This window comes from Quercus robur, chromosome 2 (genome assembly GCF_932294415.1).
Source record: "Quercus robur chromosome 2, dhQueRobu3.1, whole genome shotgun sequence".
In the NCBI taxonomy this organism is placed as follows: domain Eukaryota; kingdom Viridiplantae; phylum Streptophyta; class Magnoliopsida; order Fagales; family Fagaceae; genus Quercus; species Quercus robur.
Window position 1 is genome coordinate 30,965,951 of NC_065535.1, and position 19,616 is coordinate 30,985,566.

Sequence of the window (19,616 nt, forward strand, 5' to 3'; positions counted from 1 at the left end):
GCACAACTTTTGTGTGAAGAACCTCCCAACTCCCAAGTACGTCCATTGAAGAAGCAAAGGTGTCCACAATTATTATCTTTAATTGATACTCTAAGGAAAGAAATTCCATTGAATGGTGATTTTGTTTATGCACTGAAAATGACTCATTTTCATGTGCTGATTTGGAGGAATTAACCTCCCTAGAAAAGCATATCAATGCTAGAATTAAAAATGCTCAATATATAGTGCTTATCTTTATCCATACTAAACCAGATTTGAGTTATTTAGCATCATAATTCACAATCCATCTTATTATGATTTTTTTAAATTTTTTTAAAAAAATGGTGAATTCATATAAAAATTTGTTCTCATTTGATAATGGCTAACTCATAAAGTTTGGTAATTGGTAGTTTACGTGCATGCGTGTTTTTTTTTTTTTTTTTTTTCGCGCGCGGGGGGGGGGGGGGGGGGGGGGTCAGAACTAGCTACTTAATATATTAGAAACAACAAGTCTGTTACAAAAATATTAGCTTTATCAAAAGCTAAAAATGCATCCACCACAGGCAGTGGTTCAACAAAAACAATAAAAAGAAAACTACGCCTAGACCCATTCTTGTCAATGCATCCGCACATTGATTAGCTTCATGGTATGTGTGCTCAATCCGTTTGTTAGGGATGGCTCTTAGGAGGGTCCTGCAATCAGACAAAAGATGTTCCATTAACATGTTGACAGAATCATTATTCATCAGTTGGACTACACTCATAGCATCCATCTTAACAATAAGGCTATATTAAGATTGAGGTCCCTGGCCAGGATAAGACTATCTCTTAAAGCCCACAGTTTTGCAATGAAGCTATTAGTGGAGCCAAGACTTCTAGAAAAGCCTATTATCCAGTCTCCATTATGGTCCTGAATGAGCCCACCTCCTCCTCCATTATGGTCCCAATACGTGCATGCGATTAGCCCAACCTTTTTTTTTTTTTTTTTGCTATTTGCTTTTTTCTCTCATTTATTTTACAAATAATTTGACTTTTAAATAGTTGTCAATAAGTTAATTTTTGGCTTCCTTTTTTTTCATACAAAAGTTATCAAAAACTATATTTTTTTAATGACGGCTACAACTCCCACTAAAAAGTTTAACATGGATACATATTTTGAAAATATAACAGTTGAATTATATGTTTTTTATGTTCTTAAGACAAATCAAATTTTGTGACAATCATATATTATTTACTATTCAATTCATAGATTTATTTTTTATGCATAATTTTAAACTACAAAAGAAAATCTAAATATTTGATTAATGACATAGTTATTGATTTTTTATTTCCTTTAAATTTTATAAGCATGGAGGATGTAGGAAAAAAAATATAATCCATTAATAGAGTATTTAAAATTCACGTCCAATAAAAATATCTAAATATTTAGGTATAATTTTTTAGGTTCTAAATGATTTGTTTGTTGGCAAACTGTGTACATAAACTTATCTAGAAATAGATCTTAAAGTCTATGAGTCATATTAGACATTGCTAAAAGCGCTGCAAGTCAAAATTCAAGAACATACAAGCTGCAGGTTTAGGAATTCAAAATCAGATTGGCTTGCATGATCGCAAATCAACAAAAATTAGCAAACGTAAAAAGCCCATAACTTGTCTATTACAAGCCCAAATTGTGATCTGTTTGTTGCAGTATTTAAAGGAAATTATAAGCTAACCCTACAAGGGATTTTAGAGAGAGAAAAGTGTTTCCTGTGCCTCCTATTGTAGATCTAGGGTTTCTGTAATCAAAGCTCTCTCAAATCTTCTATCATAAATATTTTTTAAAGAAATTCAAGATCTAGTATTTGTAGAAGTTGCTGCCTCATTCTAGTTATCAAAGGTGCTAGAGATCTAAACCTTCAAGAGTGGTCTTGGAGTCATAGACTGGAGGTCTATGTGGTTTAAAGTTTCAAATATCAAGTGTACTGAAAATCAAAGGCATGAACTGGAGGTTCATGTTGGAGCAGATCAAGTCTGAGGGTTTCAAAACTAGGTTTAATAATCATAGTTAAGTTTACTACGAATTAAATATTCTTGAGTGTAAAATTCTATTACGGCGTTTTAAAAACATTGGTATGGGGCTTATTTATATATCCTTAAATGACCTATACCGACGGTTTTAAAAGCACAGGCACAGGCAATACATATTACAGCAGTTTAAAACCGCTAGTATAGGATATATTTCTATTTCCCTAAATACCCTGTAGGGGCGGTTTTAAAACCGTTGTTATAGGTACACCTACAACAGCGGTTTTCATTTTGAAAAAGCGCCAGTATAGGTCTTGAAACGGCTGATGAAGAATGTCCCAACACTTAAAAAAAAGGTTGGAATAGGGTCTCAAAATCACCAGGACCTATACCGGCAGTTTTAAAAGTGCCGGTGTAGGTTAGGCGGACCTATTGCCACACTCGTTGCGCAGTGCTACAAGGCGCTGAGAAAAAAAGCGTCAAGATAAATCATTTTAGGCTATATCGACAATTTTTGGTGTTATTTCGATGCTTTAAAAACGTTGGGATAGCCCCTTTTATGTAGTGTGGGATCATTCCCCCCAAATTTTTTACTTTGAAACTAATTTGTTTCATTAGTTTTTATGAGTCATCATATCTTGTTTTATTTACTTTTCCGCTGCATGATATGTATGATGAATGTTTAACCTAAGATTTACATAATGACTTAAGTGACAATTTGGCAATAAAATTAAGTTAAACATTGTATGTTAAGGAGTCTAAAAACTAACAAAGATGTTGAATAAACTTATAACCATTAATTATAATCAAGCTTGTAGCCAAACTTTGTCTTTTTTAAAAACTTTATACAAATAACCTATGACAAATAAATGATTCCAAATGCTATATACAAACCAGGGTTGTCCAACAGGTCCAGGACCCGACCAAACCGACCGACCCGAAGCCCAACGGGTCAACCCGAAGCTCATGATTGGTCAGGTTCGGGTCCTTCTCTGAGAAAACCGAATATTCGGTTCGGATAGCAGGTTAAGGGTTTAAAAACCCGTATAACCTGACCCGACCGAAAGTTTTAGAGTAAAAAAGAATTATGTATATATATATCTCGGTTCTTTTGAGGTGAGCATGTGAGATTGAGGGATGATAAGACTAAAGCACTGTCAAATTGAGAACTGCACGGCATCTAAAGTCTTCCACGCAAAAGAAAAAAATCAAATCAACAAAGCAAAAATCAAATCACTAGAAGTTCAAAACGACTAAAATTGAAATGGAAATCAGTTTTCCAGAGTTCCACATGCAAGCCTCAGTCTTCAATCCCATCTCAGACTTCTCCCTGTTCTCAGTATCTCACTCTCTCATAAATCAAAATCTCACTCTCAATCTCAGTCTCCATTCTCTCTACTCTTAATCTCAAGTCTCTCCAGTCTCAAGTCTCAACCCTTCACTCCATACCCTCCACAATCCACACTCCTTTCCAAACCCTAGTTATTGTCGCCACCACGTCATCACCACACTCACGGCATCGCCTCACTTTCCACCATGGGTTAAGCTTTCTCATGCTCACGGATCAGCTTCTTCGTCTCAAGACTCTCAGGTATATTTTCTTCCTTTTTCATCTATCTTTTTCTCTATTTTGAGATATGGGTTTTTCCTCTTGTTCAATTTACTGAAAACTTAAAGATCATAGTTGTGAGAAATTGTTTAGCCATACTGCCATAGAGTTGCATGTGCTTGATTCCACTTCGAAACATAGTATTCAGTGTAGTCACTCTCTCTAGTCTCTATACTTTTCTATTTGATTCAAAGATTAGGGAACCAAAACAGACCAAGTGATTATGAAACCCTAATTGTCTTGATTTGATTTGTTAGGTCAAAGATGAACCCCTAATTTGAGTGTGCTCATTTGTGTTCTTTTTCTTAGTTTTTATCCTATGTAGGCTAGACCGTGTGGTGGTCCTGTATGTATCTGCCCAATTTTATTGCTTTTTTTTTAGTGAGCAATATACTTCTATAAGTTTTATCTTCACTGTTAAAATTTATAAAAAAATAAAAAAATAGATGAACCCCTAATTTTAAAAGATGAAATCCTAACACATTTTTATTTTGTTAATTTGATTGTATGTTATTGCTAATTTGTTTGATTCATTTTGTTTTCCTAATTTAAGAAATTGAAATCGTAATTTTATACAGGAGTTGAAATTTGTTCAAGTAGGCTACTCTTTTTGCTTCATCTTCAAGGTCGAATCCTTAACAGCTAAGGATTCTCTAAGATGTCATTTATCTTCAGTTGTTTCTCTTTTAACTTCTTGTTGTTTGTTTGTTACTTTGTTGTTGTTTGTTGCTGCTTTGACCTATTGTTGTTGTTGTGTTACTTGTGTGTGTTCTTGTTATGGGGTTAGTAGTATCACTATTAGGGTAGTTTTCTGATGCTTAAATTTGATGTCTTTAGGTTATAGAACCCTCTAGTTATGCACCCTCTTCCCAAACATCACCTACTGCCCAAGCTGAACCTATTGCCCAAGCTGAATCTACTGCCACTCCAACTAATGCTAAGGTTCCCCCATTTCCACCTAAAGGTAAGGGCAAGGTGTGTAATAATAGGAAAAAGTCTACTGCTTGGGACCATTTTGAAAAAATAGATATTGGTGAGGGTCATTTTAAGGCTGTTTGCAATTATTGTCAAAAAACTTATCTAACTGATAGTAAGGGGCATGGTACTACTAATTTATTGAATCAGACGACAATTTGTGTTAAGAACCCTAATAGAGATGCATTTAAAGGGCAACAAACCTTAGCATTTGAGCCTAAAAGGGATGGGGAGGAAGGGTTTCAGCTTGTACTAACAGCCTTTAGTGTTGAGGCTTTTAGAAAGGCACTCGCTGAAATGGTTATAATAGATGAATTGCCTTTTAGGTTTGTTGAATGGTATTGGTTTCAAAGATATTCAACAACCTTACAACCTAAGTTGTGAATTAGGGATATCCCATCTCGTCAAACTATGGCTAGGGATGTGATTGGCATTTATGGTGTTGAGAGAGAGAAACTAAGAGGGGCCTTGAAGGGTCATAGGGTGTGTCTTACTACGGACACATGAACTAGTATTCAAAATTTGAATTATATGTCCCTTACATGTCATTTTATTGATGATGATTGGAAGTTGCATAAGAGAATTCTAAATTTTTGTAAAGTTGAAGACCATAAGGGGGAGACCATAGGTAGAAAGATTGAGATGTGTTTGCGTGAGCAGGGTATCAATGGCATATTCACTTTAACAATGGACAATGCTAGCTCAAATGGTGCCACCATTAAATTTTTGCAAACTGTAACTAAAGATTAGAAGGGGACTGTTTTAGAACATGAGTTCTTACACATAAGGTGTTGTGCACATATTCTAAATCTGATTGTGGGGGATGGTTTGAGAGAAATTGATGCATCCATTGCTAAGGTGTGTGAAGCTGTGAGGTATGTGAAGTCCTCACCAAATAGGAATCAAACTTTTTATGGGTTTTATGGAGAGATTAGGTATTGTGTCTAAATCTCTTCTTTGACTAGATGTACCAACTATGTGGAACTCTACCTATCTCATGTTAGAAACCATAGAAAAATTTGAGAAAGTGTTCATACAAATGGACTTTGAGGATGATAGTTATTCTTCATACTTTATGAACAATGAGAATAGTGGTGATATGGGATCTCCTAGTGGTATTGATTTCCAAAATTGTAGGACATTTGTGGGTTTTTTGAAACTTTTTTACAATGCAACGAAAAAGTTTTCAGGTTCTTTGTATATTACTACAAACACCTTTTTTGATGAGATGTTTGTCATTCAAGAGAATATTGCCCGTTTAAGTAAATCTCAAAACCACCTCTTGAAAAACATGGCAACTAAAATGGAATCTAAGTTTGATAAGTATTGGGGGAAAGTGGATAAAAGTAATCATCTTTTGTATGTGGTTGTGGTTCTTAATCCAAGAAAGAAGTTGAGGTTTTTGAAGTTTTCTTTTTCTGAAATTTATGGGAATGAAGTGGCTGATGAGATGATTGAATTGGTGAGGGGTAACTTGGTCAAGTTGTATGATTATTACTCTTGTGTTGATTCTCCAAATGTACAAGCACTAAGTGGGAGTGAGAGGACACACATAGAAGGTGAGTCAATTGGTTGTAGTGATCCATATGTGATGGTTAATTCTAGGTTTGAGCGTTTCTTGGAGGCTGAGCAGTCCATAGGGTGTAGCAATGAGATTGACAAATATTTGGGTGAAAATTGTGAAAGTAGAAGGGGGATGTGAAATTTGAGATATTGGGGTGGTGGAAGACCAATTCAAATAGGTATCAAGTGCTGTTCAAATTGGCTAGGGATGTGCTGGCTGTACCTATTTCTACTGTTGCTTCTGAGTCAGCATTTAATTCCGGAGGACGCATACTTGATCCATTTCGGAGTTCACTCTCTCCACTCATGGTTCAAAATCTTGTTTGTGCACAAGATTGGCTTCAAGCCTTGGTTCCAATTTCTTTTCACAAATCAAAAGATGAGTTAGAGGCCTTGGAAGATGAATTTCATGATTTTGGTAATATTTTAACTACCAAACTTTTTGTCCATTAAGTGCTATTAAGTGTGTCTTATTCAAATGAAATTTAATATAATAGCCTTCATTTTTTTCTCTTTTCTAGTTATAAGTCAAGCAGCAGCAAGTGGTGGAAGTTCAAGCTCAAACAAAGGTATCTCAATTAGTGTTGATGACTAATCACTAACTGGGTAAGTTTCTGCCCTTACTGTTATTTCTATTGAGTTTGGTTTTGCCCTCTCTATTGTTTTTGGTTATTACTATTCTGTATCTTTTGGTCTTGTCCTTATATTTTTATTGATAAATATTTTTTTGCCCATTTTCTTGTAGGAGGAAGGACACATTTTGTATAGGAGGCAAATTTTTGGATATATTTTGGAAGCTTTTGGACATATTGTTTTTCTAACTTATAATTTATAAATCAACTATTGCTTATGGGAAAGAAAACTTATTAAGTTTATAGGTTTTCTTTTCTATAATTCATGGACTTAACTATAGCGCGATTGCTCTTTAAAGCTTTAGAAAAGCTATTTTTTTGGAAATACTTTGGTATTTCATAATTGTAACTAATTATAACTAGCTACTACCTTGGTAGTTTACTGCCTTACACACTTGTAGTAATTGCCTTTCTGCCTTCTCTGACTCTATGGAAATATTGTAAGATGCTCTTATTATCTTTTGTTGCCATACTTATGGTGTGGTTGTGATTGATTTATTTCTTGGAATTTGTTTGCTGGCTTGTGTTACATGTATGGAATGGTTGGCACAACTTGGCAGGTTTAATAGGTTGAGATGGGCTTTTGTACTTATTAGACTTTTTTGATTTGTTTTTGGATTTTTAAGGTACTACCTAGGTCTTAAGGCTAAGGCATTTTGAAAAATATTTCTTTCTTATATTGTGTGATTTTAACAGCTGGTTAGAAAGTGATATTATGTGTATTTTTATGTACTGCCCAGGTCTTAAGGCTAAGGCATTTTGAAAAATATTTCTTTCTTGTATTGTGTGATTTTAACAGATGGTTAGAAAGTGATATTATGTGTGATTTTATGTGCTTGCTAATTTTCCCGGGTTTTTACGTGTTATTTAATGTATTTGTTATCATTATATGTGAGTTGGAAACATTAAATTTGGATTGATAAGGCCTGGAAGCCCAAAAGATTCAAAGTTGTGTAGTGTATACAAGCTAAGCTTGAAGGCCTAATTTGAAATAAAGGATGTGAAAAGAGGCCCATATGATATATATATATATATATATACATAAATATGGTTCAAAAATATATAAATCTTTGTTAAAAGTAAGCCCATTAATTTGGGCCCAAAAGGCCTATAAAAAATTGAGTTAAAAAAAATACATGTAAATCCACAAAACTGGCCCAATTTGAAGCCTAAACCCGTCTAGCTGACGAATTCGACCCATTTAATTGATAACCCGAACCACCGGGTCCATCGCATATATTTGTTCGATTGCAGGTCACATTTTTGATAACCCGACCTAGTCGAATCGAGTCCAGATCAAGTCCAAACTCAAGCCAACCCGACCCGAGAACAGCCTAATTACAAACTTATTGTATTTATTTAGTTAGACTTGTGTGTGTCTCTATATATATATATATATATAACAAAAACAAAAAGTGCCTACAGTAAATAATGTAGTTCTCTGTAGTCTGTATAGAAATAGACCTAGAAGGCAGGCCTACGATGTGGCATGCACGTTTTATGTCAGATATGATATGATATTTGATATCTACTCCAAGCCAAGAGACCTTTTCTAAGGATTATAGCCAAGAGAACTTTCATCAGATTTGGTTCTACCAAGACAGCTTTATATCGTCCTAGTCTCTTTTCGTCGGCAAAGTCCATCCAAATTTGTGGAGAATGCATTCTTCCACGTACATGTATATATATATATATATATATATATATATATATTTATATATTAATTACTCGTAAACGTGCGGGCGTTTGCTATTGCAATGTTTAAACTTTAAACATCCAGATTTTACTTTTTATTATGGAGAAAGCAGTACCATAAAGAGTCATATTCTTATAAAATATAATAATAAAAGGAACAAATCGTATAATGTAACAACCATCAAATATAAAATGATAACATCTAAGTGAAAAATACTAATTGTGCTAAGAATATATTTTTAGTGTATCCTTATTCTTGTTTGTCATTGTTTTTTATTAAAATATTTAGTTCTTCAAAGCTTGTTACTCGAGACAATGTAACGTACAATTGGTCATGACTGAACATTAGACTTTGCGAGTAGAGGCCAATGTTGTTTAGAATTTGTCATTGACTTTTTTTTTTTTTTTTTAATTATTACCACGGCATAACGGATCTTTAAAGAAAATTGTCTTCTTTTTAGGATGAATGGTCTCTTGCACAAATATTCAATTCTTGAGTAGTGTTTTTTTGCCTTTTGGAGATTGAATTGGTGGCTCTTTGACGTCGTTCATAATGAATCTTCGTCTTAATCTTGCACTTCTTGTTATTTACAAGTTGTTCAACTATTTTAGGAAAAATAAAAAGTTTATGCCAAAAAACTATTAATTATTGGACTCAAAACACTTGAAGCAGATGAGTTTGTAATTCGCTACCAATTTATTATGTAAAATAAATGTATGACCATATTGGTACCTTCTGTTGAAAGAAGAGTTGATTCTTGAATTGTGATTCATTGTCTTTTCTTGGCTGAATCTACAGATCTTGATTGTTGTAAATTCATGATTAATCTTCATTTTAATCTTGCAACTCTTTTTATTTTAGCATTGTTCAACTATCTAACCCAAAACTAAAAAATAAAGGCAAATTTCTATGGTATACACAACCAAACTAATCGTATGTATATTTGAAAGACAAATCAAGTGCATGTAGAGTGTAAAAAATCTTGTAATTCAAAGTGAGACTAATAAATCAAGAAATAAGCTTTTATGATTTCAAGAAATTAATATAGCAATAGCCAGCAAGTCAAGTTGAATATAAAATAACCTCACAGATTTAGTAAATAAATACATTTATGCGTACCCGAGTGATTCTATTGAGAGCATTGAAAGACGCAAAACGCCAAGGAGACGGATTTTATGAATGATTGAGAAAAATTGGTGGCACTCTATTTGTTGTTCTTCTCTGGTTTATATATTATTATTAGCATTGAATGTTAGTAGCTCAAACGAAACTTAGCTTATAAAATAATCCAATTAAACTGTAGATTTATATTGAGGATACGTTTCATTCAATTCCTTTAAGGATATATTCATTATCCATTGTAATTTTTATTAATTGATATATAAATATAAATCTTATATTGCATCTAAGCTAAATAAGAATTGCAATTGGAATTAACGTTAATCATAACTTCTTTTTTTTTTTTTTTTTAGGAAACGTTAATCATAACTCTATATTAAATTTTGGTGTTTATCCAAAGAATAAAAAAGCTAAGGGAAAAAATAGTTCATTATCCATTGTAATTTTTATTAATTGATATATATATATATATATATGTAGGGATTAATATGTTGGGCCTTGGGCTTTTGTCTGAGGATGCTGAATGGTTCGAGGAGGGGCAAATAATCATTTAGGATCCCAATTTAAAGTCTCATAAGTAAGGAACGAATGAAAGGTAATCCGAGGAGGAATTACTCCTCAGATGTGGTGTGTGCAGCTCAAATATGTATTCCAGCAAGTAGAATGACCCTCCAAGAAGCTGCAATGATAAGAATATGCTTCATGAACATACAAGAAGGCAAGAAGTCCAAAAATATCTAGGAGAAAGCTGCTGCCACCACATTAAATGCATGACAGCTACTTTTCTGGCCACATTTATGTGGAGAAGATCTCTGAACAGTGTTTCCTTAGTTACCACAACTCACAGAAAGCCAGAGAAGATGTCTGATGAGACAGGTACTCAAGTGGAGGCTCAGATGATCAACACATGTAGAATCAAAATGTTCCAGAAGGAGCTATATAATGTGAGAGACCCTCCTTGAGATAAAAGGAAGGAAAGGGGGAGAGGAGAGAAAGAAGACTGTAGCAATCTAAATTGTCTTTGTATTCAATTATGATCAATATATACAAGTGTGATTTCCTCGGACTGAAAGTCTACTGATATCAAAATCTCTTATTTAGTGTTTGATTGTCATTTAATTCAATACTAGCTGTTGTTCAACTCATTAGGGCCAGTTCTTTGACCCATTCTCTACAAATTCATTGTATTGGGCTCATTAGGCCAATATCTCATACGTTTTGGGCTTGGACTGTAAATCGAGATCCTACAATATATATATAGAAAATCTTAAATTACATCTAAGGCAAATAAGAATTGCAATTGGAATTAATGTTAATCATAACTCTCTTTTTCTTTTTTCTTTTTTCTTTTTTTAAGGAGAAAACGTTAATCGTAACTTTATATTAAATTTTGGTGTTTATTCAAAGAATAAAAAAGTAAAGGAAAAAATAGTTTGATAAGTTAGAATGAACTTCTCAAGAAGTTGATTAAAAAAGAAGAAGAAGAAGAAGAAGAAGAAGATAAAAAGAAAAAGAAAAGAGTCCATGAGGCGTTAAATTAGAAAAGATATAGGTGAGCAATGATTACACGTTAATTTAGTTTTTGTTATTCAAACTGATTAGGTCCTCTCTTAGGTATAGTAGTTGTATGCCACCAAATAATTTAATTTAAATTTTTTTTAAAGAAATTTAGTAAATTTTCTGCAATTTGGTGCAGTCACTTGGCGCAATCACGACTTTTAAGCCAACTTTTATTATATAGTACTAGCATTATGCCCGTGCGATGCACAGTTTAATCAAAATTCATTTGTAAATAATTTTTTTTATTAATTTACTTACAAATAAATAATAAAAATAAATAAATATTTTACTTTTAAGTTATATAATGAATGCATATTGTGTGAGACTAAGGTATCATAATATATATATATATATATATATATATAATTGAATGGAAGATGGTAGAAATATCTAAAAATATATAAAATGATTTTCAATAATACATTGAACTTTAGATTTTTTGTTTAGGTTGTGTTGAACAAAATATTATCTCTTGGAAAGCAATAAATAAGGAGAGAGATAGAGAGAGAAAGAGAGAGAATGCTAGTATTAATCAAGTAATAAGGTGGAAGCAATCATATTTAATGATTTTTTTTAATCATTAGATCTTTTAGAAATCTACGGTCTAAAAAATGTGTAACTTTTGTAAAGTTACACCAGGTATAACTCTCTCTCATCTCTCTCTCTCTCTCTCTCTCTCTCAATGTTTTCTATTACGTGTAGTATAGTAATTAAATAAGTATTAGATAGATCAGAAAAAGAATTAGAATTGTAATTAAATTAAGATATTTTTTAAAAATCTATTTTTTTTTGTAATACGTGCAGCCACTTGGTACAATCATGACTTAGATGGATTAGATGAAGAATTTGAGAAGGATTAAATTACACTATATTGTTGCTTTTTATTTATTTATTTATTTATCACGTGTAGTATAGTAATTAAATAAGGATTAGATGGATCAGATGAAGAATTTGAATTGCAATTAAATTAAGATATTTATCAACTTAAAAATTATAGGAGAAGAAAAATTATATATATTTTTAAAAATCTAAAAATCGAAAAAAAAATAATTATGTAATATGGAGCAGCCACTTGGCGCAACCACGACTTAGATGGATTAGATGAAGAATTTGAGAAGGATCAGATTATACTACGTTGCTGCTTTTATTTATTTATTTATAATACACGTTGCTACTTTATATATATATATATATATATATATATAAATGTTTTCTTTTACATGTAGTATAGTAATTAAATAAGGATTAGATGGATCAGATCTTTTGTTTTTTATGGGATATAAATAAAGATTAGATGGATTAGATGAAAAACTTGAGAAGGATTAGAGATTACACTATGTTGCTGTTTATATATATATATATATATATATATATATTGGGATTAGATGAAGAATTTGAGAAGGATTAGATTACACTACGTTGCTATTTTATGTTTTATTTTTTTATAATACACGTTGCTACCTTTTATATATATTTATATATATATATATATATTTTATATGTTTTCTTTTATGTGTAGTATAGTAATTAAATAAGGATTAGATGAATCATGAAAAAAAAAATTGAATTGTAATTAAATTAAGATATTTATCAACTTAGAAATTATAGGAGAAAAAAAAATTATATATTTTTTTTAAAATCTAAAAATCTAAATTTTTTTTTACAATATGGTGCAGCCATTTGGCGCAACCACGACTTAGATGAAGAATTTGAGAAGGATTAAATTACACTACATTGCTGCTTTATTATTATTATTTATAATGCACGTTGCTTTTTTATTTTATATAATACACGTTGTTACCTTTTTTTTATATATATAAATTTTTTCTTTTACGTGTAGTATAGTAATTAAATAAGGATTAGATGGATCAGATGAAGAATTTGAATTGTAATTAAATTAAGATATTTATTGACTTAAAAATTATATATATTTTAAAAATTTTAAAAATCTAAAAAAAAATTATGCAATATGGTGCAGTCACTTGGCGCAACTATGGCTTAGATGGATTAGATGAAGAATTTGAGAAGGATTAGATTACACTACGTTGCTGCTTTTTTTTATTTATTTTTTATTTTATATATATAAATGTTTTCTTTTAACTGTAGTATAGTAATTAAATAAGGATCAGATGAAGAATTTGAATTGTAATTACATTAAGATATTTATCAACTTAAAAATTATAGGAGAAAAAATTATATATTTTTTTTTAAATCTAAAAAAAAAAAAATTATGCAATATGGTGCAGTCACTTGGCGCAACCACGGCTTAGATGGATTAAATGAAGAATTTGAGAAGAATTAGATTACACTATGCTGCTGTTTTTTTTTTACTTTTTTTTTATAATACACGTTGCTACTTTTTTATTATTATATATAAATGTTTTCTTTTAAGTGTAGTATAGTAATTAAATAAGGATCAAATGAAGAATTTGAATTATAATTAAATTAAGATATTTATCAACTTAAAAATTATAGGAGAAAAAAATTATATATTTTTTTAAAAAAAATCAAAAAATCTAAAAAAATTTCTGTAATATGGTGCAGCTACTTGCCGCAACCACGGCTTTTAAATCCAACTTTTATTATATAGTATATAATATGATATTATATATATATATATATATATATATATATCACGTTGGTTCTTTATATATAACGTTGGTTCTTTACTAATGTAGTAAAAAAAAAAATGATTTTCAACCGTGCTAGAGATTGATTGATTTTCAATTCAATGAGACATCTAAAATCAACCATATAGCGCTGATAGCACCCGAAGCCACAAGTGATTACTCTGTAACTTCTGTGGTTTATAAACACAAAAGATCATCCATTGTTGTTTGCTGGCAGTGGTCCTTACTCCTTAGACAGGGCAAAACAGGTCGATATTCGATGGCCCGACCCAAATCCGAATTCAATTAATGGATTAAAAAAGTTCACTAAAATTGTCTTTTATATTTTAGTTAAAAATAAATATAGTTGTAACGAATGTAAAAACTATTAGAATATAGGATCAAAGTGTGAGATACATACATAAAAATTTAGGTTTTATTTTATTTTATTTTATTTTTTGGGAAAAAAAAATGATTAGAGGGGGTGATCAGTGTAACTTCCTATCTAGACATAATCATAGTAGCACCATAATCACTCTTGAGTTAAGACCCTACACCACAGCTGCTGATAAACAACCTCCAGGTGGGGAATAAGAATCTGCAACACGTTGCTAATTAGGGAACTCAAATCCATACCATGAGGCATGTTGGCCCAAACCATTACTACATTCCTACCAACGTGTTGGTGTAACTTTAGTTGATGATGGTGTTTTTTCGTCTTTTATATTCTTAACTTGCATTTTAAATTTGATTTGTGTGTGGCGGCAACAAGTGGTATTGTTAATATGGTTTTGTCATTTAATCCGCATTTCTTTAGGTTGATCTAATTGGTTTGGACTTGAATCTATTATAATTCAAAGTACGAAGAGATATAGCATTTGAAATAAAATATGAATTATTTTTATTTTTAATGAATTCAGAAATTTTTTTAAAAGAAGATAATAAGTCACTAGCTATGGTATACAAGAAATCCAAAGAAAAAGAGAACAAAAATTAAATTATAAGCACTTTAAGCTCCCTCTTTTCTTTTACGGGGCCAGGGGCAATTAACTCCCATGACCAATAAAGGATTCTATTGAAAAATATTTTTCCCAAGACCAATTACATTATATTGTGAGGCTTCCAGTACATTCGATTTGTTGAGATAGTAACACATGTTATTATTTCAACAGGTTCCCTGCAACCGGATACTGAACTCAAATTTCACCCATTCTATTATGCCATGTGGCTGCCATTACTTATTGGTCAAAATAACAGCACAAAAGTTGACTAAAATATGACACTTTACTGATATTTATAATGAAGTCTTATTATTTAAATTAAGATTATTGTTTGTTTATAAATAAAACTAGTGGATAAGTGTATGATCGTCGGTTGTTTAATAATTCAAACTAAATGAGAGATGGTTAGTGCATTGCTAATGATATAGAGACCTGTGGGACCATACCAATTTTTGAAGAAGTGGTTGAAGTGGCCTAGGACATCACAAATGAAGAAAAGTGACAAAAGAAGTGAAGGAAAGAGGATAATTGATGAAGATAGAGTGGAATATCCAACAAAAACTCCCATGTGGTCAGGATTAAAAGTGGAGGCTTAAGTACTTCTTCCCTTTGATAGACCTGCCACAGTAGATACATGGCTTCTTTCATCATTTTCCCAAGCACAACAGGCTCTCCTCTGAAATCCCATTTCCTTGGGAGAAACCACCTCTCCCAGCATCTTCAAAAACAGTCTTTTCTAATTCACAACAAGCCGCCAACCCAACACTCTATAACATGCGCAAAATTTGACCTATCTGAAATCATGGGAGGCAGAGGACTCTGCAATGGGGAAGAAGGTCTACAGAAGGAGCTAAACAGGAACCTTGAGGAACAAGAATCAGCAGCAGCTGATACAAAGCAAGAAAAATCAGATAGTTTGGCACTATCAACAATTGACAGTGTTTCAGAAAATGCTTTTGAAAAGGAGCTGATGGGACTAACTGGTGGATTTCCTGGTGGTGAAAAGGGTTTGCAAACATTCATTGAGAAGAACCCACCCCCAAAGAAAACAACAGTTACAGATTCAGGAAACTTGGGAGAAATTATTGGATCAAAGAAGCCAAAACCGCCAGAATTGCCACTATTGATGCCTGGTATGATTGCCATTGTTAAGAACCCAAATAACCCATATCATATGTACTGTGGCATTGTTCAGAGAATCACAGATGGAAAGGCTGGGGTTCTTTTTGAGGGAGGAAACTGGGACAGATTGATTACCTTTCAATTGGATGAGCTGGAACGCAGGGAGAAGGGCCCTCCAATGAAGAACCCAAAGTCTTGCATCCTTGAACCTCTGCTTGAGAAAGAAGATTCCAAATGACTCTTTTCATTATCTGTTGAATGCATGTTGACTTATATGCCATATGTTTAGTTTTTATGACAACTTAGGCGGCAGAACTTCATGTTTAAACAATTTCTTTCATTATCAATGTCAATAAAATAAAACCAAAGAAAGTATCTCAAGTATGTCTTTCATATTCATAGCCGTTTATGTATTCTCTGCCTTTGTAATTGTCATTAAGAAATTGTTACATTCAAAACCATTACAATACAACAATGTTTGTAGAAAGTGAACTTCGAGTATTTCAGAAACTAAAGAAGGGTTAAGAAAATGTCCGATGCCATGCCATCCCTTCTCAGAAGCTCCTGTATGAGATCAAAAGCAGCCACCCAACTGCCAAAATATTGTCAAAACAAACTAGCATGTAACAACTGAATAAAAGAGACAAAAACTTATAAGTAGTAAGAAAAAAAAGAGACGAGAAAAGAAACTTAAATCTCAACAGTTTGTATCATCATAATCATGGTTTAATGATTTTGTGCAGAGAAAGGTTGATCTGTCCAGTAGACTCCAAATTTAGGTACACACACTAATATAGATTACAAACAAAATTCCGAACAGGCAATCCTAAACATCAAATAATGGATTATTGAGTCACTCCTTTTTACCAAAAAAAAAAAAAAAAAAAAAAAAAAAAGCTTAAAAAATCATACATCTCTAAGAACTTAGTTAACCAGATGAGTAGAACACAACATTGCTCCACATGTAGTAAAGATGTAAAAGTGAGGGGTGTTTTTTTTGGTTTGGGGGGGAGTTGAAATCATTAACTTCAGGTTAACACAACTAGCTGTCTGCCTGTCTCGTTAAATTCTAATGAAAATTTTGTTCCAGCTCAATCACTTCCTACACTTTAGTCACCAGACAATTAGACTGGACGAAGGTAGCATAGTTCATTGCATAAGAAGAGTGAGAAACAAATCAGTAAACATAAAATCCCTGCAACAACCTATCATGGAGGTTTATACATACCATTATAGCTTCCATCTCCTCATTGGTCATTGGTGTTCGTTTTGGCTGAAGAGAAGCTTTCCCTCCCACAGTTGTTGAGGCTTTTGAAGTAAAGAAGAAAGTTAGGTCAGAAGCACCAGCTGTAGAAGTTGCTTGAACCTGTGATGCAGAATCTGCAAGTGATTTCCTTATTATTTAGTAGTGGGAAAAATAAAAACTCACGGAGAATGTTACATGACAGGATTTTCACAAACTTCAAGTCATACTATTAACTAAATTATGCGTAATATATACATAATGGTGTCTGGTAAGGTTATCAGGTAAATGACACTTGTTGAAGCACCCTTTTGTATGGCAAGATAGCTACAGAATGGTGTTGAAAGATAGCTATAGAATACTATTAACTAAATTATGTGTAACATATACAGAATGGTGTCCGGTAAGGCTATCAGGGTAAATAACACTTGTTGAAGCACCCTTTTGGTATCGAAAGATAGCTATATAATTCTCATTTAGCATCAAAGGAAAGAAGCATAATTTACATTGAAATAAAAGTTCATACATTATTACAAGATGGCAAAAGTACCGAATGACAGTTCAAAATGAGCAGGGGAAATGAGATAATTGAGCAAAATGGCTAATGGGTATACAAACCATACACATAAACACACACACACACACACAAAGAAACAAATCGAATCTAAAGTTTGCTTGTAAAATCTCCAAATGCATATCTAAACACCAGATGAGCTGGGGAAGAAGAATGGAAATTCCCCACCAATTCATTGTAGCTGATAAAACACGGACACACACACATGGATCAAATCCTTTTGATTTCACTAAACTGTCCATTCAGCTTGCACAACTTAAATTTCAGGACTTATTTGGCTCACTTTTAAAGTGAGGTTTTAATAACAAATAACTTGTACCAAGAAAAAATCGATGCTTTTAAATGCAGGGGTACTGATCAACATCCCGTAATAAACAAACAAACACTTGGCCAAAAATCCAAACAATGGTCACCACAAGTAATGACTGCAGTGTTAGTGCCACATTGTGGAGTGGCAAACAAATCATTCCTATTTCACATTAGAAACTGCCAAGACTAATTAAACCCACCAGCCCCAACTGCAACGAGTATTTGTGTTTCGATCTGGCTAATCATGCTCCGATACTAATATATTTAGGTCAGCACAAACTGGCAATGGCCCCAACTTAACATATAAGCATCACATTGTCCAAAAAGAATATATATATGTGAAAAAAAAAAGTGCTTCACTCTCTTCCACGAATTACAAAGATGAATTCCCATAATTTGACATTACATTAATCCATAATACCCAATACAATAGTCTCCAAAAGACATAAAAGAAACTTAATAGTGGTTTAATTATGACTAAACAGACAATAATTTCATAAATATAGACATCAAAGAATGCTCAAAAAGTTAAATTTAGAGTGTTGCTGCACAGGATGGAACTAAAGTCTCTCACAGAAGATCTGAGTCAACAGTCTCAGTACTCAAACTAAACACATCATCAAAAATCAATAAATCAACAAGACCCATCAATCAAACAAAGACAATAGTTCAATAACATAAAACAAAAACACAAGTATTGATCAAAGAATTAGCAAAGTTCAAAACTTTCAGTATATATCTTTCAAAAGAGAAAGAGAGAGAAAAACAGACCTCCAGAGGATTTGGGATGCCTTTGAGGAAACTTGATACGTGGGATTCTCTTCAAAGCTTGAGTTGCACCCATCTTTCTCTCTCTCTGTTGCTTTCTTTGACTGTGTCTGTCTCTCTGTGCAAAACGAATAGAGACTTGTCCAGAAGTTGAAGTTGAAGTTGACGGCGAGTTTTGAAGGTCTTAACTTTGGAAAATTAAAGTGTGCTTTTGCGTACTGTTACATTTTTCTCTCTGAAAGATCTCTACCGCTGATCATGCTGAAACTTTTGAGAACAGTGTTTTGGGGTCCAGTCAAGATTTTCGCAAGAAATTCTTTCCATAACGAAGCAGTGCCGTTGTAATAAATGTTTTTGGTACATGAAAGTCGCTACCAGAATTACTTGTAAAGACGATGCTGTCGTCTTAAAAACCTAAACAGCTGCCTTAACAACCATCTTTCTGACAAAATAAAAGGGTTTCCTAGAAGCTTTTTGGAGTGACGATGGACCGATAAATTTTAGGTAAATGCTATGTTTATAATATTTTCATAATAAATATTAAGTGGTAAGTTGTTATTGATTCTAATTTGAACATATCACTAAGGGTACGTTTGGTACACTGAATAAGAATTACGACAGGAATTGTAATCTTTATTACTAGGAATAAAATATGCTGTAATGTAATAACTAAACCTATTCATTAGTTTGGTTGTGAGTTATAACATTAGATTGAAACTTAACATTTATTTTTGGAAATTTCTTACTTATACAATTATATTTCCTTAAAAATTGTTATTTTTAAATTTAAGAGAGATATGTGTTATTTTTTATGATTTTTTATTTTTATAATTGTTAGATGTATATAGAA

The 19,616-nt window shown here is 32.4% G+C and overlaps 2 protein-coding genes and 1 long non-coding RNA gene across 3 annotated transcripts; 2 read left to right on the forward strand and 1 right to left on the reverse strand.

The window, feature by feature from the left end:
* The first annotated feature begins 4,182 nt into the window (after positions 1-4,182).
* On the forward strand, positions 4,183-7,176 carry LOC126706333 (uncharacterized). Its single transcript, XR_007648555.1, has 3 exons — positions 4,183-6,551; positions 6,655-6,739; positions 6,879-7,176. It is a non-coding gene; the product is annotated as an uncharacterized LOC126706333 (long non-coding RNA).
* An 8,133-nt stretch (positions 7,177-15,309) lies between these two features.
* On the forward strand, positions 15,310-16,256 carry LOC126713315 (NAD(P)H-quinone oxidoreductase subunit S, chloroplastic). Its single transcript, XM_050413048.1, has one exon. The coding sequence runs from the start codon at positions 15,385-15,387 to the stop codon at positions 16,108-16,110; it is 726 nt and encodes a 241-aa protein (XP_050269005.1). The 5' UTR covers positions 15,310-15,384; the 3' UTR covers positions 16,111-16,256.
* LOC126713316 (uncharacterized) lies at positions 16,246-18,978 on the reverse strand. Its single transcript, XM_050413049.1, has 3 exons — positions 18,770-18,978; positions 17,101-17,252; positions 16,246-16,464 (listed from the first exon to the last, which is right to left on the reverse strand). Exons 1-3 carry the CDS (start codon positions 18,840-18,842, stop codon positions 16,447-16,449), a joined length of 243 nt encoding a protein of 80 aa, XP_050269006.1. The 5' UTR covers positions 18,843-18,978; the 3' UTR covers positions 16,246-16,446.
* Between the last annotated feature and the right edge of the window lie 638 nt (positions 18,979-19,616).

Coding starts and splice junctions, on each gene's coding strand:
- LOC126713315 (XM_050413048.1), top strand. CDS start 15,385: ATGGCTTCTTTCATCATTTTCCCAAGCACAACAGGCTCTCCTCTGAAA.
- LOC126713316 (XM_050413049.1), bottom strand. CDS start 18,842: ATGGGTGCAACTCAAGCTTTGAAGAGAATCCCACGTATCAAGTTTCCT. Junction 17,253..18,769: donor GCATCCCAAATCCTCTGGAG/GTCTGTTTTTCT, acceptor AATCACTTGCAG/ATTCTGCATCACAGGTTCAA.